This window comes from Salvelinus sp. IW2-2015, linkage group LG20 (genome assembly GCF_002910315.2).
Source record: "Salvelinus sp. IW2-2015 linkage group LG20, ASM291031v2, whole genome shotgun sequence".
In the NCBI taxonomy this organism is placed as follows: Eukaryota; Metazoa; Chordata; class Actinopteri; order Salmoniformes; family Salmonidae; genus Salvelinus; species Salvelinus sp. IW2-2015.
Window position 1 is genome coordinate 60,218,766 of NC_036860.1, and position 24,372 is coordinate 60,243,137.

At 41.6% G+C, this 24,372-nt stretch overlaps 1 protein-coding gene across 4 annotated transcripts in view; it reads right to left on the bottom strand.

Annotated features, from left to right (window-relative positions):
- Positions 1-24,372, bottom strand: part of mat2al (methionine adenosyltransferase II, alpha-like) — a 50,357-nt gene that overhangs the window by 13,426 nt on the left and 12,559 nt on the right. For 3 of the 4 annotated variants that reach the window (XM_024011515.2, XM_070449540.1, XM_024011516.2), the window contains 2 exons: positions 8,220-8,347; positions 7,983-8,091 (listed from right to left, as the gene is read on the bottom strand). The exons of the other annotated variant lie outside the window; for it this stretch is intronic. In XM_024011515.2, the coding sequence (XP_023867283.1) occupies positions 7,983-8,091; positions 8,220-8,246 (136 nt within the window). In that variant the 5' untranslated portion in view covers positions 8,247-8,347. The remainder of the gene's footprint in view (positions 1-7,982; positions 8,092-8,219; positions 8,348-24,372) is intronic. 4 annotated transcript variants of the gene reach the window in all.

Consider the following 24,372-nt stretch of genomic DNA (forward strand, 5'->3'; position numbering starts at 1 on the left):
CCCGCCCTGTGCAACTGGGTCCTGGACTTCCTGACGGGCCGCCCCAGGTGTTGAGGGTAGGTAAACAACATCTTCACCCCGCTGATCCTCAACACTGTGGCCCACAAAGGGTGGTTCTGAGCCCTCTCCTGTATCCCTGTTCACCCACGACTGCGTGGCCATGCACGCCTCCAACTCAATCATCAAAAGTTTGCGGACGACACTACAGTGGTAGGCTTGATTACCACAACGACGAGACGGCCTACAGGGAGAGGTGAGGCCCTCGGAGGTGGTGTCAGGAAATAACCTCACACTCAACGTCAACAAAACAAAGGAGATGATTGTGGACTTCAGGAAACAGCAGAGGGAGCACCCCCCTTCCACATCGACGGGACAGTAGTGGAGAAGGGGAAAGTTCCTCGTGTACACATCAGGACAAACTGAATTGATCCACCCACACAGACAGGTTGTGAAGAAGGCGCAGCAGCGCCTCTTCAACCTCAGGAGCTGAAGAAATTTGGCTTGCACCAAAAGCACTCACAAACTTCTACAGATGCACAATCGAGAGCATCCTGTCGGGCTGTATCACCGCCTTGTACGGCAAACTGCTCCGCCCCAACCGTAAGGCTCTCCAGAGGGTAGTGAGGTCTGCACAACGCATTCCCACCGGGGCAAACTACCTGCCCTCCAGGACACCTACACCACCGATGTCACAGGAAGGCCATAAAGATCTCAAGGACAACACCAACCCAGCCACTGCCTGTTCACCCCGCTATCAAGAAGGCACGAGGTCAGTACAGGTGCATCAAAGCGGGACGAGAGACTGAAAAACAGTTCTATCTTCCAACGCCATCAGACTGTTTAAACAGCCACCACTAACATTTAGTGGCCGCTGCCGAACATACTGACTCAACTCCAGCCACTTTAATAATGGAATTGATGAAATTATGTAAAAATGTATCACTAGCACTTTAAACAATGCCACTTAATATAATGTTTAATATCCTACATTGACTCATTCATATGTATATGCATATACTGTTACTCATATATATCTACTGCATTCTGCCATCTTATTGTAATACATGTATCCTAGCCACTTTAACTATGCCACTTTATGTTTACATACCCTATCATTACTCATCTCATATGTATAGACTGTACACTATACCATCTACTGCTTCTTGCCTATGCGTTCTGTACATCACTCATTCATATATCTTTATGTACTATTCTTTATCCTTTACACTTGTGTGGTATAAGGTAGTAGTTTGGAATTGTTAGTGTTAGGTTAGATTACTTGTTGGTTATTACTGCATTGTCGGAACTAGAAGCACAAGCATTTCGCTACACTCGCATTAACATCTGCTAACCATGTGTATGTGACAAATAAATTTGATTTGATTTGGGTGTTCTTTAATGGAAGCCTTTCCAACATAATCCAGGTAGAATCAGAAATTCCCCAGGGCAGCTGTCTAGGCCCCTTACTTTTTTCAATCTTTACTAATGACATGCCACTGGCTTTCAGTAAACTACTGTTCAGTTGTGTGGTCAGGTGCCACAAAAAATKACTTATGAAAGTTGCAATTGGCTCAGAACAGGGCAGTACGGCTGGCCCTTAAATGTACACAGAGAGCTAATATTAATAATATGCATGTCAATCTCTCCTGGCTCAAAGTGGAGGAGAGATTGACTTCATCACTACTTGTTTTTATGAGAGGTATTGACATGTTGAATGCACCGAGCTGTCTGTTTAAACTGCTGGCGCACAGCTCGGACACCCATGCATACCCCACAAGACATGTCACAAGAGGTCTCTTCAGTCACCAAGTCCAGAACAGACTATGGGAGGCGCACAGTAGTACATAGATCCATGACTACATGGAACTCCATTTCACATCAAGTAACTGATGCAAGCAGTAAAATTTGATTTAAAATATAAAAATACACCTTATGGACAGTGGTGGAAACAGTACCCAACTGTCATACTTGAGTAAAAGTAAAGATACCTTAATAGAAAATGACTCAAGTAAAAGTCACCCAATAAAATTCTACTTGAGTAAAAGTCTTAAAGTATTTGGTTTCAAACATACTTAAGTATCAAAAGTAAAAGTATGAATCATTTCAAATTCCTTATATTAAGCAAACCAGATGGCACCATTTTCTTGTTTTTTAAATTTACGGACAGCCACGGGCACACTCCATTCACATTCACTCCATTCACACTCAACATTCAGACATCATTTACAAACCAATCATGTGTGTTTAGTGAGTCTGCCAGATCAGAGACAGTAGGGATGACCAGGGATGTTCTCTTGATAAGTACGTGAATTGGACTATTTTCCTGTCCTGCTAAGCCTTCAAAATGTAACGAGTACTTTTGGGTGTCAAGGAAAATGTATGGAGTAAAAAGTACAATATTTTCTTCAGGAATGTAGTTAAGTAAAAGTAGTCAAACATAAATAGTAAAGTACAGATAACCCAAAAAACGACTTAAGTAGTACTTTTACACCACTGCTTATAGAACAACGTGGACTGTGAAGCAACACAAACATAGGCACATACACATGCATACGCATACACATGCATACGCACACACGATAACATGGATTTAGTACTGTAGATATGTGGTAGTGGTGGAGTAGGGGCCTGAGGAAACACAGTGTTTTGTGAAATCTGTGAATGTATTGTTATGTTTTTAAAATTGCATCAGTTTTTTCCTGTCACAGCCATTAAAATCTAACTGCATTAAAGTCACCATTGGCCTCATGGTGAAATCCCTGAGCGGTTTCCTTTCTCTCCGGCAACTGAGTTAGGAACTATGCCTGTATCTTTGTAGTGAGTAGGTGTATTGATACACCATCCAAAGTGTAATTACAAACTTCACCATGCTCAAAAGGATATTTAATGTCTGCTTTTTGTATTGTCAGTCATCTACCAATAGGTGCCCTACTTTGCAAGGCATTGAAAAACCTCCCTAGTCTTTGTGGTTGAATCTGTGTTTGAAATTCACTGCTCGACTGAGGGACCTTACAGATAATTGTATGAGTGGGGTACAGAGATGAGGTAGTCACTGAAAAATCATGTTAAACCCTATTATTGCACACACAGTGAGTCCATGCAACTTATTCTGTGACTTGTTAAGCAAATTGTTACTCCTGAACTAATTACGGCTTGCCATAACAAAGGGGTTAATACTTATTGACTCGACATTTCAGCTTTTCATTTTTTATGAATTTGTTAAATTATTAAATCATAATTCCACTTTGTCATTATGAGGTATTATGTGTAGGCCAGTGACACTTGTTTTTCAATTTAATCAATTTAAATTCAGGTTGTAACATTTTTTTGTTGTTGAAAAAGTCAAGGGGTGCGTGTACATTCTGAAGACACTGTATACAGTTACACATCATAGTAATAACCTGTAGAAACAGACAGGCAAGCTTATATTTTCACATACAAAGGAGTCATGGCAAACTTGCAGCGACTTGTGAACTCCTTATGAATATGCGAATGTTACTTTTTTAGTTACTTTGTGTTTAACGTTGAAATGCCATATCTACATAAACCAATTCATATATAACTTGGAATTATCTTGCTTCTCACCAAAAACTAAACTAAACATACAAAATGTACTAAACATTCAATGTCATAACAGAACAAAATAAATCCAATACAACTTAAAATCATCAGCATGCTAATGAAGAAAAGAGCAAAGACTGAATATTTCCCAAATAAATTGTTTATTTAATTCTCATGTAGCAACAACTTTTACATGAGAAAAATGTGAACACTATGAGGATGTTGACCTGGGGAAACTACAGAATTTACATGAGCAATAACTGAGCAATTAGCCATTAACCAATTGAAGTTTAAAAGAGATGTGAATGTGAATTAAAACTAAAAATCTAACTTGGTTCAGAACAATTGCCTTTTTGAGTGAACTTCGTAGATGGCGGCCCTGTGGAAGTCYGTCGTCCAAAGATTTTTTAATACATGCACTGAAACAATCAGAAAACACAAAACAAAAAACAACATTATGGTTATTGAAAGCATTTTCTATTTTGGCATCTTAAAAAGGTAGTCAGTGGCTAATGGTCAGGTTTTGGCTTTGGAAAAATGGGGTCATCTGTTACAAAGTTACCTTGATGTTGCTATGCTTCTCACTGCTTTGATGTTGCTATGCTTCTCACTGAAACTGGCATTWTACAGTTGAAAACGGAAGTTTACATACACCTTAGCCAAATACATTTAAACTCAGTTTTTCACAATTCCTGACATTTAATCCTAGTAAAAATTCCCTGTCTTAGATCAGTTAGGATCACCACTTTATTTTAAGAATGTGAAATGTCAGAATAATAGTAGAGAGAATTGATTTAATTCAGCTTTTATTTCTTTATTAATTCCTGTCGGTCAGAAGTTTACATACACTCATTAGTATTTGGTAGCAAGCCTTTAAATTGTTTAACTTGGGTCAAACGTCCAGGTAGCCTTCCACAAGCTTCCCACAATAAGTTGGGTGAATTTTGGCCCATTCCTCCTGACAGAGCTGGTGTAACTGAGTCAGGTTTGTAGGCCTCCTTGCTCACACACGCTTTATCATTCTGCCCACAAATTATCTATAGGATTGGGGTCAAGGCTTTGTGATGGCCACTGAAATACATCGACTTTGTTGTCCTTAAGCCATTTTGCCACAACTTGGAAGATGCTTGGGGTCATTGTCCATTTGGAAGACCATTTACGACCAAGCTTTAACTTCCTGACTGATGTCTTGAGATGTTGCTTCATATATCCACAATTTCCTTCCTATGGTGCCATCATTTTTTTGAAGTGCACCAGTCCTCCTGCAGCACAAGCACCCCACAACATGATGCTGCACCCCCGTGCTTCATGGGTGGGATGGTGTTCTTCGGCTTGCCAGCGTTCCCTTTTTTCCTTAAACATAACAATGGTCATTATGACCAAACAGTTCTATTTTGTTTCATCAACCAGAGGACATTTCTCTAAAGTACGATCTTGTCCCATGTGCAGTTGCAAACCGTGTCTGGCTTTTTTTTGGCGGTTTTGGAGCAGTGGCTTCTTCCTTGCTGAGCGGCCTTCTAGGTTATGTCGATATAGGTCGTTTGCTGTGGATATAGATACTTTTGTACCTGTTTCCTCCAGCATCTTCACAAGGTCCTTGCTGTTGTTCTGAGATATTTGTACTTTTCGCAACAATGTATGTTCACCTCTAGGAGACAAGCGTCTCCTTCCTGACGGCATGACGGCTGCGTTGTCCCTGGTGTTTATACTTGCGTACTATTGTTTATACAGATGAACGTGGTACCTTCAGGCGTTTGGAAATTTCTCCCAAGATGAACCAACTTGTGGAGGTAATTTTTTTTCTGAGGTCTTGGCTGATTTCTTTTGATTTTCCCATGATGTCAAGCAAAGAGGCACTGAGTTTGAAGATAGGCCTTTAGAATACATCCACAGGTACAACCACCAATTGACTCAAATGATGTGCAATAACCCATCAGAAGCTTCTAAAGCCATGACATCATTATAAGTGAAATAATCTGTCTGTAAACAATTGTTGGAAAAATGACTTGTGTCATGTACAAAGTAGAACCAACTTGCCAAAACTATAGTTTGTTAACAAGAAATTTATGGAGTGGTTGAAAAACTAGTTTTAATGACTCCAACCTAAGTGTATGTAAACCTCTGACTTCAACTGTATATACAGTMTTTTTCAGCAAGGAAACAATGTTTCTGCCAGTTATAAATGCTATATAAAAACAAATGATGTAGCTAGCATAAACTGGGACATAGATTTAGTAGGCCTAACTTCAAGTGAATGTATGGCAAACTGTTCCGAGAGCAGGGGTTCCCCAACCCCCCCACCTTTTAACATTTGAAAAATGTAATGTTTTGAAGCCCATTTCCTGCAATTCTATTTCATAAAAAACAATACTAACAATAAGAAAGAAAGAAAATCTACAAACGATTTCCCCAAATGAAATGTAATTCCACTACCAAATATGTTTTATTATGATAATTTATGAACTCTCAATTTAATAATACATATTCTCTAACATAAAGTGAGTCAATGTGCGGCACGTTGAGGGAGAGGTTGTTGTCCTGGCACCACACGGCCAGGTCTCTGACCTCCTCCCTACAGGCTGTCTCATCATTGTCGGTGATCAGGCCTACCACTGTTGTGTCATCGGCAAATGTAATGATGGTGTTGGAGTCGTGCCTGGCCATGCAGTCATGAGTGAAGAGGGAGTACACAGAAGGGGACTGAGCACGCACCCCTGAGGGGACCCTGTGTTGAGGAGCAGTATGGCAGATGTGTTGTTGCCTACCCTTACCACCTGGGGGCGGCCCATCAGGAAGTCCAGGATCCAGTTGCAAAGGGAGGTGTTTAGTCCCAGGGTCCTTCAATTATTGATGAGCTTTGAGGGCACTATGGTGTTGAACACTGAGCTGTAGTCAATGAATAACATTCTCACATTGGTGTTCCTTTTTTCCGGTTGGGAAAGGGCAGTGTAGTGTGCAATAGAGATCACATCATCGGTGGATCTGTTGGGACAGTATGCAAATTGGAGAGCCGTCTAGGGTTTCTGGGATAATGATGTTGCTGTGAGCCATGATCAGCCTTTCAAAGCACTTCATGGCTACAGACGTGAATGCTACGGGTCGGTAGTCATTTAGGCAGGTTACCTTAGTGTATTTGGGCACAGGCACTATGGTGGTCTGCTTAAAACATGTTGGTATTACAGACTCGGACATGGAGAGGTTGAAAATGTCAGTGAAGACACTTGCTAGTTGGTCAGCACAGGCTCGCAGTACATGTTCCTGGCAATCTGTCTGGCCCTGCGGCCTTGTGAATGTTGACCTGTTTAAAGGTCTTACATCAGCTGCGGAGAGTGTCATCACACAGTCTTCCGGAACAGCTGGTGCTCTCATGCATGTTTCAGTGTTATTTGCCTCGAAGCGAGCATAGAAGTAGTTTAGCTCATCTGGTAGGCTTGTGTCACTGGACAGCTGTTGGCTGTGCTTCCCTTTGTAGTCTGTCATGGTTTGCAAGCCCTGCCACATCCGATGAGCATCAGAGCCGGTGTAGTACGATTCAATCTTAGTCCTGTATTGAAGCCTTGCCTGTCTGATGGTTCGTCAGAGGGCATAGCGGGATTTCTTATAAGCTTCTGGGTTCGAGTCCTGCTCCTTGAAAGCGGCAGCTCTAGCCTTTAGCTCAGTGCGGATGTTGCCTGTAATCCATGGCTTSTGGTTGGGGTATGTACGTACGGTCACTGTGGGGATGACGTCATTGATGAAGCCAATGACTGATGTGGTGTACTTATTTTCGGTCATAAGAGATGGTAGCGGTAACATTACATACAAAATAAGTTTWAAAAAGTTACAAACAACACAAATAAACAAACAAAAAACAAAATCGGTTGGGGACACGTAAAACGTCTGCCTTCTTCTCCAGTACCATTTTTAATACAGATCAATCGAACAATTGATAGCGACAGTCACACATTGTATAAGTACAATTTCCTTGACTCCTCGATTTCAGAAGGTCTTACCTCAGCTTCTGAATGTCAGAGACAAACCAAAGATATTCCCATGTGCAGAGTCACATCTTCCTCAGGCATTTAACCACTTGTTTTCAGCCTAAAGCATAGCGGATTTATGCATTGTTTTAAAAATCGGTATAACCAAAACGTAAATTATTCTTAAAAATTGTTCCCTCAAATCAGGGAAGGTCCCGCACCCTCCCACGAAACATTGGTGCCCCCTGTCTTAGAGAGCCACATACAATATTTTTCTACAGCCAAGCCTCAACACAATTGATTCAAACTAATCAACTAATTATGATCTTCAATCTAGACTTAATCATTAAGAGCCAGTCGTCTACTAGTATTCTCTTCTTCCTGAGGGTGTATGAGGCTTGGGCAGAATAAATAATATGGCAATTCATATTGTTTTTCCAAAATGAATTAAAGATGACTTACATCTAAAAGTGATGCATGCAAGAAGCCTTGACCCGGTGCACACATATTTCTCTGTCCTCAGTTTGATTGAAGGCCTTAATCTGTATTTTTGACTTGTAACTGATGGCTTCTAGAAAGAAAGAAGGAACAACACATGATCAGGATGAGCTAGCTACTAGTTTAAAGCAATGAAAGATCCAATTGTTACAAATTCATATATAGACTACATTTATGAGAATAATACATGCATTTGCTTACCTTATCAACCTTGAAGATGATACTCATTAATCACTCAAAAACATGTTATGAGTGAGTGCACCACAAACATCTTTCCAGGGTGTTGATGTATCCTTTTCCCACACCACGGGTAGTGAAAGGGTATCCATCTGCRAAAGTGAAGTTTTGCTTTGATGTCAAGTCAGCTCATATTGTTGTGCTAACATGCTTCTGAACAGTTACACTAGCATATTGACAGCATGATATTGGTACAGCAACTTATTCACCCCAAAAATATAGCTAAGTGTTTAGGCAAATCATTAGTTAGCTAGCTAGTTAAAGTTATATCTCACTTTTCGACTTTAAGTTATTAGCTACATCAAACCAATGAGAATGCCGAAGTCATATCAGAAAATGTTTTGCCGGGGTGTGATGTAATATGGAGGACCCGGCAAGCCAGCCTATTCCCTATAATGTAAACAGAAATAACTTCAAAATGTATAACTTCAAATTAAACCAAATTGTCTGTACTCATGACTACTGGTTTCAATTACATTTTCTGCCAACTTACAAGCAAAGACTTTATGAATTTATTTACAAATCAACTTGCAAGGTTGCTAGCAACTAGCCTGCTAACGTTAGTCCTACTGACCTGCTAACGTTAGCCCTACYAGTCTGCTAATGTTACGTTACCACTGCATAAGTCAGCCAGTTAATATCAACAGCTAGCTTAAAGCTACATTAAAGTAAACCAAAGTTTTGGAAATACATAATGCCATTAACCAGTTATCAAAGAATGATCGCTATATGAAGTTATCTTAGCCAGCAAGCTATCCAGCCAGCTACCGTTAGCCATTTAGACAACTAGCTATTAGCCTAGCCAACCACCACGGTTTTGGTCGGCAAGCCAGAGCCCAACAACTGGAGACCAGCTGGAACACAACTAAAACATGACCGCAGATCAAAAGCAAAGAGAGAGCAGAGACTTACAGATTGATGGCTGGGGCCCATCCGATGGGGAAACTTTTTTTTAAAGAGTGCAGGACGAGGACCAAAGCAAGGGGGAGGCGGCCAATTCACCGGGTTGAGGGAGAATGAGGAAAATCTAATAGCTATAGCGAGAAAAATCTAAAATAGATAGATTCCAGATGTCAGATATCTCGCATGCTAATACTAACTAAACCAAGGTGGAAAAAGAAACAGTCCAGTAGCCTACCTCAGAGAAAATGCAGAAAAGTTGACAAAACAAAAAGGAGAACAGACGAGGTACTACACAATTACAGCAAGCAGGTATGATTTTCTCCTTCATTTTGTGCCCACGGCAAGAAGGCCCCAGAGCCTGCCGTGCTAACACAGACACAAAGTTTGATAAGCATGAGGATGCTGCATGTCTTTYCCCCCCCCAAAATTCTGCATCATTGGTCAACAGCATTAGAGCGGTGACTGGATGGATTCAGAGAGCCTCAGCCTGTCAAAAGACAGGCGCTTGCGGTGAAGGTGCGTATCGGAAAAGCAGTTTGAAACTGCTAGTGAGTTGGGTGAAGAAAATAGCAGAGTGAGAGAATGAGTGTGTTACCATGGCGAAGAAAGGAAATGAGAAGTAAAGTTGTGGTGGAAACTAGGTAACCCCTACACTCGTTTTTAGTCGGGGGGTGAGGATGTTGGACCAATGCTACCTGAAAAATCTGTTTAATGTCTCGAGGAAAATCGGGAATGTGTTGGAAGAAAGTGTGGAGTCGATGAGAGTCAAAAGAAGTGGTCTTTAGATTTGTGTGTCTGCGGCGCAGAAGAAACATGTTTTAAGACAAAAAGATATCAGAGTGGAATGTTTACTGTTTGRATTTTCAAAGCATGGCGCCTATCAAAGGGGTTATTTCTGGGGTGGCGCAAGAAATATGTGGACACCCCTTCAAATTAGTGGATTTGGCTATTTCATCAACACCGTTGCTGACAGGTGTATAAAATAGAGTACACAGCCATTAATCTCCATAGACAAACAATGGCAGCAGAATGGCCTTACTGAAGAGCTCAGTGACCTTCAACGTGTTTCCGTCATGAAATGCCACCTTTTCAACAAGTTAGTTTGTCAAATTTCTGCCCTGCTAGAGCTGTCACGGTCAACTGTTAGTGCTGTTATTGGGAAGTGGAAACCTCTAGGCGCAACAACGGCTCAGCCGCGAAGTGGTAGGCCACACAAGCTCACAGAACGGGACCGTAGAGTGCTGAATAGTCTATCCTCGGTCGTAACACTCAATACCAAGTGGCCGAGCAACCGCACACAAGCCTAAGATTACCATGCGCGATGCCAAGTGTCGGCTGGAGTGTTGTAAAGCTCGCCACCATGATGAATCACGCTTCACCATCTGGCAGTCGGACGGACGGCAGGAGAACGCTACCTGCCCCAATGCATAGTGTCAACTGTAAAGTTTGGTGGAGGATGGATAATGGTCTGGGGCTGTTTATGGTTTGGGCTAGGCCCCTTAGTTGGTAGTAGAGCCCAGTGGAGGCTCCTTAGAGGAGGAAGGGGAGGACCATCCTACTCAGTGAATTTCAGAAGAATAAAAATTGTGAAACATAAAAATAAAAAGTTATAATTTTAAGATAAAAACTATGGTAAGTATATTCAAATGTATTTTAAATTGATAAAACATTGTTTTGCAATGAAGGTCTACAGTAGTCTCAACAGCACTCTCTGGTGTAGCACCATGGTAAGCTACAGCTAGATAGCACTGTAGTGCATAAAACGGGGTGAGTAGTTGACTAAACTGCTTGCTGTACACTGTATTGCATGATTGTAGAGGGTTGACTAGCGCGTTAGTTCTAGTAGCTACGTTGACTATGACGTTAGCTAATATGGTGACAATTACATTTTTTTTTGCCTGGTCACAGACAACTGCACTGAACTCCACAAGCATAGGGAAAAAAGTGAGAGAGCGTAGATGCGAAAAGGAATTATATATACACACAACGAGCAAAGTGATCATTCTGTTTGTATGTGACTGCTAGTTCTGTGTTTGCGTGTGATCAGGGGTATATTCATTCCAACGATTCTGWTGAAAAATGTTTCTTAAAACAGAAGCAAACGGAAGGAAAGGGGATAAACATACCTGAATTTGTCCACTAGGAACTCTTGTTTGTAACTGTTGGACTAACGATTACAACCTAGATCAGCTAGATGCAGGCAAGAGTGTGCAAGGCGCTATTTAATATGTCACTGTCTGTCACCTTGATTACTCAATTTTCTCAACCTGTGCACCTAAATTGTAAACTGTCATTCGTGGGATAGGTTGTAGCAACCTCATGATGGGTATAGGGAAAATTTGAGTATCATGTAGTACCCTAAACATATTGACGTTACATTGAGCTGGGTGAATGGAATATGAATGGCAGTCATCCAATAAGTTGTAATAGAAATAAGGCCATGCTAAAAAAGAAAAAGTCCTTCCTCATCTTAAAACGGCACCGACCGCCACTGATAGAGCCACCACGACCAGTGAAGGTGTTTCATCAACTGAGGGACTGTGAAATGTTGCATGTTAACAAGGTGGACCTTGTATTATTAATTGCAATGGTGAAACTGTACAGCACAAGCAGAGAAATTAGAATAATTGTGAATGTAGCTGAACGTTTCTTGATTTCACAGCAGAGGCCTTGCAAGAAATCCTGTCGCTGAATGTTCCGCCCTCACAGACCCCTTAACCTGTGTAGGGATKTATTTTGGAATGGACTGATTGAATAAGTGTGATGGGTTGTGTTTGCTAACATGTCTATTTTTGTATGATGTCGTTTTCCCTCTCTCCCACAATGGATTTTTATTTTCTCGTTCAATACTCCGTCCAGCTGGTGGCGGTAATGCACCATTAATATTTGATGCCAACTGCCATTAAACCCCATCAAAGAAGAAGGTGCGTGCTGAGACTGGCATCAAAATACTGGAGAAAATGCAACTGAACTAATTCAAGTACCCACATTTATGTTAGAGGTTTTAGCTTTTAATTTGGCTTATTATTGTTTGGAAATGTACAAACATAATGTGTGGTAACTTTATGACTGGCTTGAAAACACACCGAGTGTGTTACATAGAGCCATCATCGTGCACAACATGAGTGCCATGCACAAACATAACATTAACTTCTAAAGGCTTTCCCCCAAAACTTCCCCAATTAAATGTTGACTGCAAAGAAAGCATACCTAGCAGAATGATATGATGGTTTATATCAATCGGGTGGCCGTTCGTTTGTTTTGCAAAGTCTCCCATCACATGTCTAGTAGCCTACAGAAACAACCTAGCCAAACACAATGGTTAATTGAGAGGTGGGAAGTTGAATTAAAGGGGAACTACACCAATTTTTATAAATGTTTTACTGATGTGGTTTAAGAATTGTTGTGGATACAGAACAACCAATGTTCTAGTTTTTAGATAAAGTGAAAACCTGAAGAAAAAAAAATGAACCTTTTTTTCAGTGAAAACCTGAAAAAATAAATTGAACATTTTCTAAAATCTGCAGTTTTCCCTATAGGTCTACTCGTTGTCCTTTATGATGAATCTATATGACAACATTATTTTAAATAGCCTGACAGAAGTTACAGTTAGACAGCTCTAAAATACACTTTTTATTGCATTTGATGTAATTGTGTRTGGTATTTACAATCCAATTTAATTTAGAATTTTACAGATTCAAAGTTCAAAAAGTTGCAGAATGGCCCCCTAAAAAATGCTGTACATGCGACACATAAGATGCAATAAGGTAGATGAACGAGTCCCCTCCTCTCCGAAAATAAATAGTGGAACTAGAAAGCCAAGTTGGAGTACCAGCATGAAGATTAAAGACCCTAAAAATGTTGAAATATTAAACAAAGGACAAAACAGACATGAGATATCTCTTGCTGATAGTATCCTAAAAAAGAGGAACATWCATGCAAAGAAAGGGAGAAGGCAGAAAAGCCTTTCACAGAGAATGCGGAAGATGAGAGCAAAGCGAAGAGAGGAAGAGAAACCAGAAATGTGTTAAGAAAACACTTAACAGAATAGCAGAAAAAGAAGATGCAAAGACGGCTTTAAAAAAAATGTGAACAGAGAGCAGCTAGGTCAAAAGAGGAGCATGAAAGAGAAATCAAAAAGAGGAGAAATATGGTCAGAACAAAGAACAGGCAAAGCAGGTGAAAGCACAAGAGAAATTGGAGGCAGAGAGGATTCGTCTCAAGGAACTAGAGAATAAATTAGAAGAACAGAGAAAGCAACTTGAACATTCTAAAAGAGCCTTGCAGACAGCAGAGCAAGATGTACAGGGTCCATCTGCCAGAGGGATGAGCCTTCAAAAGGGCTAAAGCCTGTATGCCAAAACAGGCAGCACAGTATGTCACTACTCCATGGAGCCTTATTGACAAAGCAGCTATTTTCTGTCAGAAAAACATCGGAACCACAACAGAGGGGAAGTTGGAAGTGGCAGTTGTTGAAGCAGTAGCCAATGGCCTATCAAAGTCCAGACAATCTCCAACTAGAAAGGCTTTGGCTTGTTCACTGAATATGATTTTGAACTACAAACTACAGAGACAAACTACAGAGACAGTTTGCAAAATGATTTGGGGTCAGTAGAAAACTTTAAAAGGTAAGCTTAAAAAAACAAGAGATTGACATAGATTATCTCAATGTTGTCTCAGCAGTGGAACAATGATACGAAGCAGTTTCAAAGTGCCAGATAAGAAAAGGGTGAGCAAGAAGACTGGGGAGGCAGCCAGCTTTCTTGACCTCTCCACTGCACTAAAAATGTCTCAAAGCCAACCATGGTATCTCAATAGGAGCTGCTATATTTCACAGATTAGGACCAGGAACCATTAAGCCACAGAGAAGTGCAACACTTGTGGGTTGCCTCTATGAATACTGTGAAAATATAAAAACTGAAATGACAGACAGCGAATGGCCACCTGGTGAGCAGACATTCACCAACCATAAAAGGGGTGTAAGCATTCAGCAGTAACATTATGTGTGAGAACTACAGGGAATGATTCCCACTATCCGAAGTGTATCAGTGCAAGGATTGTGGTGTCCATACAGCAGAGCCATTTATTGCCCCCTCCTAAAAAAGAAGGACACTGATGTAGAGTGGAAAAGATAGAAGATTGTCAGACAAAAAGTAACAAATGGAAACAAGAGTACACTATAAAAAAAGTGATATTTAGTATGAAAGTGTGGATCTATGAAGATGCTTATTGATTAACTGAAACAAGAGGCTCAAGCTTTTTCAGAACACTTGTTTATCAAGGACTGGCAGAACAACCAATTAGCAAAAGTGAAAGCCAACCTCCCAGAACACACAGTATTGGGTATCCTGAACTTTGCCAAGAACTACACTTGCAGATACCAGCAAGAGGCCCAGGGGGCTTACTGGACCCACGAGAGTGTTACACAACACCCAGTGAGGTCATTGAAAGAAACCAAAGTCACCGTAGTCTGAAGCAAGTGCCTGACACCATGAAGTTGCTTTGCATCAAAACAGTCAAGGGCGGGGTAGTGGCAACCAGAAACCTCAGCTGCTTCTGGGATTCTTGTCTCCATGGGATTGGAGTCAGTGAGAATGGATTATGTGTTGAGTAATGGAGAGGTAAAACGTCATGGTCTGCATGGTAAGTAACACAATGCTTACATAATGTAAATCATGTTTGATATTAAATGACATCTCAATAACCTCATGTGATTCTTTGTTTCCTTACCAGAACTTAGAAAGAGATGCCAGAGACGAGATGGATGACAGCATCACACACACACACACACACACACACACACACACACACACACACACACACACACACACACACACACACAGCACACACACACACACACACACACACACACACACACACACACACACACAGGTGCTGGAGGAGTATTGATAATGGTGGTGTCAGAGATCTAATGATGTCATAAAGCTAGAGAACGTGCTGTAAGTGAAATAGGTATACAGTGTAACACAACACACAATACGTGAAGCGTTTACTGATTATATAATTTAACTTTTGATTATTATGTCAATATTTGACAGAACCCATTGTAATATTACAACTATTAAAAATATTGAAATGCTGTTGTTTATCTTTTTCACTCTTCAGGAAGGTTCAACATGGCTATAAATGATAGGGAAATTGATAAAGTATAAATAGATTTGGTTTCTATGCATGACAATTAAACATGCAGTGTCAATGTTTCCTGTGCCACTTTGAATGACATGTAGATGTTTTTTTGGATGCTAGGTGGTTATGGTATCATTGTGCTATCTAGACAAATGTAACTGTAATATTATGTAGAAAGGTTTACCAAACTTGTAGTTGTGTGTGATCAAACCTACCACAACGTTTTACAGGTAGGAGTATAGAGAGCAGCTGAGTCCACAATTGGAGAGACTGGTTTCAGACTAAGGCACAATCCAAAATGGACCCCCAGACCATATAAACGTGACAGGTGCAATCAATATGATAATGTTCCACTTGCTGTCCTCTGATAGGCAAAGTTGAAGCTTCACCATATTGCTTATACCATCAAAACCTCACAGATCTCCACAAGTGCATAGGGTCTAGGTGTTCATTTGAGATGGGCCTAGCTGGTCATGGGTGCACCTCAGCCACGCTCAAGGTCGTAACCGCCATTGATAAAAGACAGTACTGTGCAGCCGTCTTCATCGACCTGGCCAATTCTTTCGACTCTGTCAATCATCGCATTCTTATCGGCAGACTCAACAGCCTTGGTTTCTCTAATGACTGCCTCGCCTGGTTCACCAACTACTTCTCAGACAGAGTTCAGTGTGTCAAATCAGAGGGCCTGTTGTCCGGACCTCTGGTAGTCTATGGGGGTCCCCATCCTTCTAGACCTATCGGCTGCCTTCGATACTGTGAACCATCAGATCCTCCTCTCCACCCTCTCCGAGCTGGGCATCTCCGGCGCGGGCCCAGCGCTTGGATTGCGTCCTACCTGACAGGTCGCTCCTACCAGGTGGCGTGGCGCGAGATCTGTCTCCGCACCACGGTGCTCTCACCACTGGTGTCCCCCAGGGCTCTGTTCTAGGCCCTCTCCTATGTCTCGCTATACACCAAGTCACTTGGCTCTGTCATATCCTCACATGGCCTCTCCTATCATTGCTATGCAGACGACACACAATTAATCTTCTCCTTTCCCCTCTGATAACCAGGTGGCGAATCGCATCTTGCATGTCTGGGAGACATATCAGTGTGGATGAGGATCACCACTCAAGCTGAACCTCGGCAAGACGGAGCTGCTCTTCCTCCCGCGGGAAGGACTGCCCGTTCCATGATCTCGCCATCACGGTTGACAACTCCATTGTGTCCTCCTCCGAGAGCGCTAAGAACCTTGGCGTATCCTGGACAACACCCTGTCGTTCTCCAACTCACATCAAGGCGGTGACCCGTTCCTGTAGGTTCATGCCTCTAAACATTCGCAGAGTACGACCGCCTGCTCACACAGGAAGCGGCGCAGGTCCTAATCCAGGCACTTGTCATCCCCGCCTGTCTCGGATTATTGCAGGAGCTCAGCTGTGGCGTGGGCTCGCCCTGCCTGTGTGCACATTAAACCCCTACACTCTCATTCCAGAACGACCGCAGCCCGTCTTTTGGTGTTGCAACTTGCCAACGTTCTTCCTCACGTCACCCGCCCGCCTCCTCCGCTCTGCCGTCCATGGTCTCAGTTGAGAAGGCTCGCCATCCGCTGACACGAGACATGGTGGCTTTGCCCTAACGGGAGCTGTGGAGGGGAACGGCAGCCTAGTCCGTATATAGTCAGAGCTCTGATCGGGCGCTATCATACAGACGCACAGGGATCTGCGGTCTGCATGAACCTCTTGGCTCGTGCTGCCTCCCTACTCGTCGAGGAAGTACCAGTGTCGACGCTCACCCCACGTCAAAACTGTTCGCTGCATCTCCGGCACGACGCAATCGGTGGGACTAAAACTCTCACGACGCCAGGTCAGTCGGAGTCAATCACACACATTCCGGTAGACCGTCATGAAACCCCACCTTTAAGGAATACCTAGGATAAAGGTATCTCTACGCCCACCCTGACCCCTTAAAAAGAGTTAGATGCACTATTTCGAAAGTGGTTTGGTGTCCACTGGATTTCTCATAAGGTGAATGCACCAATCTTGTGTAAGTCGCTCTGGATAAGCAGCGTCCTGCTAAATGACTTAAATGTAAATGTAAATTGTGCCACAGGGTTCAATTCTCAGGCTGACTATTTTCTCTGTATATATCAACGATGTCGCTCTTGCTGCTGGTGATTCTCTGATCCACCTCTACGCAGACGACACCATTCTGTATAATGGTGTTTGACCGCGGACCCATTACGGATGCAGGCAATGATCGCTGAGATCCTGGTTAAAGACAGCAGAGGTGTTTTTAGAGGGCAAGTTGGTCAGGATGATATCTATGAGGGTGCCCATGTTTACAGATTTAGGGTTGTACCTGGTAGRTTCCTTGATAATTTGTGTGAGATTGAGGGCATCTACCTTAGATTGTAGGACGGCCGGGGTGTTAAGCATATCCCAGTTTAGGTCCCCTAACAGTACGAACTCTGAAGAGGACGTTTGTACTGCTTCTGTGGTGTGGGCCAATGGGTGTCTTTCTAACAGCTTCCAACAACAAACACAAGCTGCACTTGTGCAACTCCAACCGAGTCAGKTCGTAAACAGTGAGTGTGACAAACTAACAAAATAGGTCAGGGATCATCAACTAGATTCAGCCGCGGGACTWTTTWWWTTTTTTTCAGAGGATAGTCAGGCGGCCGGAACATAATTAAAAATAATTTGTATTCTACAAATTGACCACAAGATGATAATCAATAATTATTATTTTCAAACCTTGCTTATATTTGTACATAATCACATATACAGTGCCTTCAGAAAGTATTCATACCCCTTGACATATTCCACATTTTGCTGTTACAGCCTGAATTCAAAATCTACACACAATACCCCATAATGACAATAATTCACACCACTGAGTCAATACTTTRTAGAAGCACCTTTGGCAGCGATTACAGCYGTGAGTCTTTCTGGGTAAATTTCAAAGAGCTTTCCACACCTGGATTGTGCAACATTTGCCCAGGAACATTTACGGTCTTCTTGGCAAGCAAGTCCAGTRTAGATTTGGCCTTGTGTTTAAGGTTATTGTTCTGCTGAAAGGTAAATGAATCTCCCAATGTCTGCTGGAAAGCAGACTGAAGCACGTTTTCTTCTAGGATTTTACCTGTGCTCATTTTTTATCCTGGAAAACTCCCCAGTGCTTAACAATTACAAGCATACCCATAACATTATTCAGCCACCACTATTCTTGAAAATATGGAGAGTGGTACTCAGTAAAGTGTTGTATTGGATTTGCCCCAAACACAACACTGTGTATTCAGGACAAAAAGTGAATTGCTTTGCCACATTTTTTACATTATTACTTTAGTGCCTTGTTGCAAACAGGAWGCATGTTTTGGAATATTGTTTATGTCTTCTTTTCACTCTGTCAATTAGGTYAGTATTGTGGAGTAATAACTACAATGTTGTTGATCCATCCTCAGTTCTCATATCACAGCCATTAAACTCTGTTTTAAACTCACCATTGGCCTCACGGTGAAATCCCTGAGTGGTTTCCTTCCTCTCCGGCAAGAGTTGTATTTTTACTCATCTACCAATAGGTGTCCTTTGTGAAGCATTGGAAAACCTCCCTGGTCTTTGTGGTTGAAATTCACTGCTTGACTGAGGGACCTTACAGATAATTGTAAGTGTGAGGTCTAAAGATGAGGTACTCATTCAAAAAGTTAAGACTTTTTTTGCTGTAACAGCAAAATGTGGAATATGTCAAGGGGTATGAATACTTTCTCAAGACTTTTCAGCTTTTCAKTTTTTATTAAAATGTTAACCATTTCGAAAAACATAATTCTACTTTGACATTATTGGGTATTGTGTGTAGGCCAGTGACAAAAAAATCWATATAATYCATTTTAAATTCAGGCTGTAACAACAAAATGTGGAAAAAGTCAAGGGGTGTGAACAGTTTCTGAAGGAACTGTATCTCTAATATGCGTGGGAATACTTTGGAACATATTTCCTCAATTAAAATCACTTAGCGCTGATTTGCTAGTGTTTTTACAGTATTTTATGTTCAACAATATAAAAACAAAAAATAAATAATTGTATATATTTTTTGCTCAGAATATTTGGAGGACCAAATAAAATCACTGTGGGCTGCTAGTTGGGGAACCCTGGTCTATAATCTAGATATGTAGAGATGATTAGATTATTAATCTGTTAACGAACCGTTTGCAAGGTCCTCTTGTTGAAGTCATTGCGTCACCTAAACTGTAGCTGTATATATTCAATAATAAATAAAACAAATGTTATACCTTATAATACTCTTTCATAATGCAAATAAGTAACATAGCTGTGGTAATGCTAAAGTAAAAAAGGACTGCATCAAACKTGTTACTACTTCAGTCACCAGCTGGGGTGTGACATCACCAAATTGTCCAGATGCTGATGAATTATTCAAATGGTGATATGAAACTCTTCAAACCAGTTGCATGTTTTCATTGTGAAACGCTTAAATAGATTAATAAATCAAATAATAAGATTACATTCTGTATTGTCACCTCATATGCATCATGGTGTCTGTGTTCTCACTCACCATCTAAAGACTGACTGAGCTGTCTCAGTGGCTGTTCTCACTCACCATCTAAAGACTGACTGAGCTGTCTCAGTGGCTGTTCCTCACGGGATAAACAACCTCTCCTTAACAGTCGACTGGCGAATCAGCGGACTACAAAGTGTAGATGAACTTAGTGGCACAGACTATCCGCGAACACCTGAAGACCGAGGATCGGCGCACACTCTTTAAGGTACCACCTTTCTCAATCCTAGGCAGTACAGAGTAATCGCTCCTAGAGACTGTAAGGCAGCGCACCTGTTGAGCACTCCTTAACTCAAGATTGGGAGTTCGCTCACGTGCATCTTCGTCATGAACAACCGTAGAGCTTGTAAATCACACTGAGAAAGACATGTTCAGTAGAGATAGAGAATGGGCCAACCAGTCAATTATGGCCTAGTATCACGCTCGCTCTGCGAGATAAGGAGACGATCTGGAACATAGAATTTATTGTCACATGTGAGTTCGTAAATTGTCAGAAAAATCTTGCAACTAGGCTTCCACGTACAAACGTTGGGTCAATTTCCTACAGCATGCACTAGATGTAGTTTACTCTCTGTTTGAGAACTAGGATTGCATGACTGTGCATCTGGGGGGTCCTGTTCTCCGTGCCCTGGCTGAGTGATATCTAGGGCATCACACACTACAGATAGGGGTCAACGTGAGACGTAACATTCGTGTACCACAGTGCGATGTTTGACTCGGGGGAAGTTCCTGCCATCAGGAGCCAACTTTACGGATGTATCAAGCGCAAAGGTGAGGTTGCGCTGATGAGATCGGCTAGAGGTCTATTAAAAGCACTCGACCGAAAAGAGGACTGTTTTTAGAGCGCGAAAATGTGTGCGGCTCAAGATGAATCATTATCGAGAAAGTGTGCTTGTGCCTAAATCGCAGTTATTCTAGACCTTTAGGGCGTTAAGTACGATGGATTATGGTATTACTCTCCTGGATAAGTCTTATATTGCAATGATGTCCAGCGAATTGTATGTGGCCAGTTGTACCCCTTAGACCTCTAGTAGGACGGCAGGGGTGTTAAGCTATATCCCTCAGTTTTAGGCCTCATCTCTTATTACAGCTTAGGAATACTCTGAGGGCTCGTTTGCATTCGAGTGCTTTTATTTGTAGCCGTAGGCATAGGGGTCACTATAATCCGGGTTCGTACTCTTTACCTATAGCTACAATAGTTAACTCTAATACCCAACACGAATACAATCGCGATGCAGCTGGCACTTGCGTGCACTCCAACCGAGTAGCAATGGTCGTCTTAAACAGTGATAACGTTGACAACTAACAAAATAGGGTCAGGGATCAATCAACTAGATTCAGCCGCGGGACTTTTTAATTTTTTTTCAGAGGATAAGTCAGGGCGGCCGGAACATAATTAAAAATATTTGTATTCTACAAATTGAGACCACAATGATGATATCAACATAATATTATTTTCATGAACCTTGCTTATATTTGTACATAATCACATATACACGTGCCTTCAGAAAGTATTCATACCCCTTGACATATTCCACATTTTGCTGTTACAGCTGAATTCAAATCTACACACAATACCCATAATGACAATAATTCACACCACTGAGCAATACTTTATTAGAAGCACCTTTGGCAGCGATTACAGCCGTGAGTCTTTCTGGGTAAATTTCAAAGAGCTTTCCACACCTGGATTGTGCAACATTTGCCCAGGAACATTTACGGTCTTCTTGGCAAGCAAGTCCAGTATAGATTTGGCCGTTGTGTTTAAGGTTATTGTTCTGCTGAAAGGTAAACTCCCAGTCCTTAACAATTACAAGATAGCCCATAACATTATTCAGCCACCACTATTCTTGAAAATATGGAGAGTGGTACTCAGTAAAGTGTTGTATTGGATTTGCCCCAAACACAACACTGTGTATTCAGGACAAAAAGTGAATTGCTTTGCCACATTTTTTACATTATTACTTTTAGTGCCTTGTTGCAACAGGAAGCATGTTTTGGAATATTGTTTATGTCTTCTTTTCACTCTGTCAATTAGGTTAGTATTTGTGGAGTAATAACTACAATGTTGTTGATCCATCCTCAGTTCTCATATCACAAGCCATTAACTCTGTTTTAAACTCACCATTGGCCTCACGGTGAAACCCCTGAGTGGTTTCCTTCTTCTCCGGCACAGAGTTGTATTTTTTACTCATCTACCAATAGGTGTCCTTTGTGAAGCATTGGAAAACTCGCTGGTCTTTGTGGTTGAAATTCACTGCTTGACTGAGGACCTTACAGACTAATTGTAAGTGTGAGGTTATAAAGATGGGTACTCATTCTCAAAAAGTTAAGACTTCTTTGTTGTACTGTAACGCAAAATGTGGAATAATGTCAAGGGGTAAATACTTCCTCTCCATTGTAGAACACTTAGTTGCACGCCTTCTCATTACAGTTTGACTAGACATGTAGCTCATTGCTGAGATAGATTTATTACCTCTTAGAACTAGTATATGTGGTATTGTGTGTAGTGAGCCCCAGTTGACACAAACAATCTCATGTTTTATGATAATTTTATATGAATTGCTCTCTATAGATTTACACAGTGTCTATGTAACAACAAAATGTGGATATAGTTCTATGGCGTAGTTTGATAGTTTCATTGAATGGAAGATGTTCTTCTAATAAGATGTTCTCGTGTGAGTATCTTTAGGATATCTTTTTTTTCCTGACAATTCATGTTTATGCTCTGTTTAGAGTTTGTCTAAGTTGTATCTTTCTCTAGTATTTTATTTGAGTATCATATCTTCATGGAATAGAAAGGAGGCACCAGATATATATAGAGAGTTGTTATATTGTCTCTTGCTGTCACTCAGAAAGAATGTAGTTCCCAGATGAGAGGATCAAATAAGAATCGACGCTTGGGGCCTCTGCCAGTTACATATTTTGGGGCTGAATCCCAGTGGTCTATGCTCAAATCTATGAATTGATTTAGTTTGAGAGATGATGATTTTGGAGTATAGAGTTAAATAAGTATACCCAGAACTACGCTTTAGCACAAGGTGTTTCCTCTGAGATTGATCTAAAACTAGTCATGTGCTGTTACATCGACATAATCACATTGTCTGTTGAAGGTAGTATAACTATTGCAAGTCATATAATATTTGCAAAGGCTCAAAAACAATATCGCTGCTTGATAGGAAACTCTTTCAAAACATGAGAAAGTCCTTTTACGATAATACTGTCAGAGACATGTAAGTCTTAGCGTTATGGTAATCGACTCAACACGAGTAAGTCCAAGGAGTTTGCACAAATCACATTTGTCATACACTTGAAGTTCAGATACACGACTAGGAGGGTGTTGACGATCTGACGCCCATTGTCCAGATGCTGATGAATTATTCAACATGGTATATGCTAGATGAGGCTCTCAAAGACAGTCTTATGGATCGATTGAGTCTTCATTTGTTAGATAACACCGCTTAAATAATGACTTCAACTAAAATTCAGAAATAACTATACTAGATGTTTGTGGAGATAGTAGATGTAGTTGAGGTTAGATGCAACTCCTACTACAGATGCATATGTGTGCTCTCGCTCAGTCTACATACACCAGCTAAAAGACTGACTCCGAGCTGCTCTCGATGCTGTGTTTGTTCTCATCCATCTTGTCACACGACTTTGACTTGAGCTGAAGTCTCAGTGGCTTTATACGACACATACCATCCTATAGAACACGTGTTTCGCGCGACTGAGACTCTGCTTGGCTTCCATCCGAGACTCACACACGCATCAGAAAAGAGAATCTACGAAACCTGAGTCTGTCTCAGTGCTTTCTCGCAGCTTGGCAACTTGTTATCTGTAGAAGGCTACCTCAGACAGGTGCTGTTCTTTGAAACAAAGATCTGGTGTCATTGTTGACTTCGACTCATCAGTACTTAGTTTGAACATGTTTTATCTTCGAAAGACCTGAATACTGAAGCATTGAATTCTATGAGAGTTGTTTTTTTTCGTCCACTCCGACCATCTAATAGAATGACTGAGCTGACTGCTTCGACAGTGGCTTTTTCTGACTCACTGAACTGGGCTTGTTCTCACTTTAGTGACGTGAACTGGACTGTTGCTCACCTCTAGTGACTGACTGGGCTGTTCTACCCTCTAGTGACTGACTGGGCTGTTCTCACCCTCTAGTGACTGACTGGGCTGTTCTCACCCTCTAGTGACTGACTGGGCTGTTCTCACCCTCTAGTGACTGACTGGGCTGTTTCTACTCTAGTACTGACGGGCTTTCTCACCCTCTAGTGATGACTGGGCCTGTTCTCACCCTCAGTGACTGACTGGGCTGTTCTCACTCAGTGCTGACTGGCTGTTCTCACCCTCTAGTGACTGACTGGGCTGTTCTCAACCCTCTAGTGACTGACTGGGCTTTTGGGGTTTTGCTCCACCCTCTAGTGGGACTTGAAACTGGGCCCTTTGTTCTCACCCTCTAGTGACTGACTGGGCCTGTTTCACCCTCTAGTGCTGACTGGGCTGTTCTCAA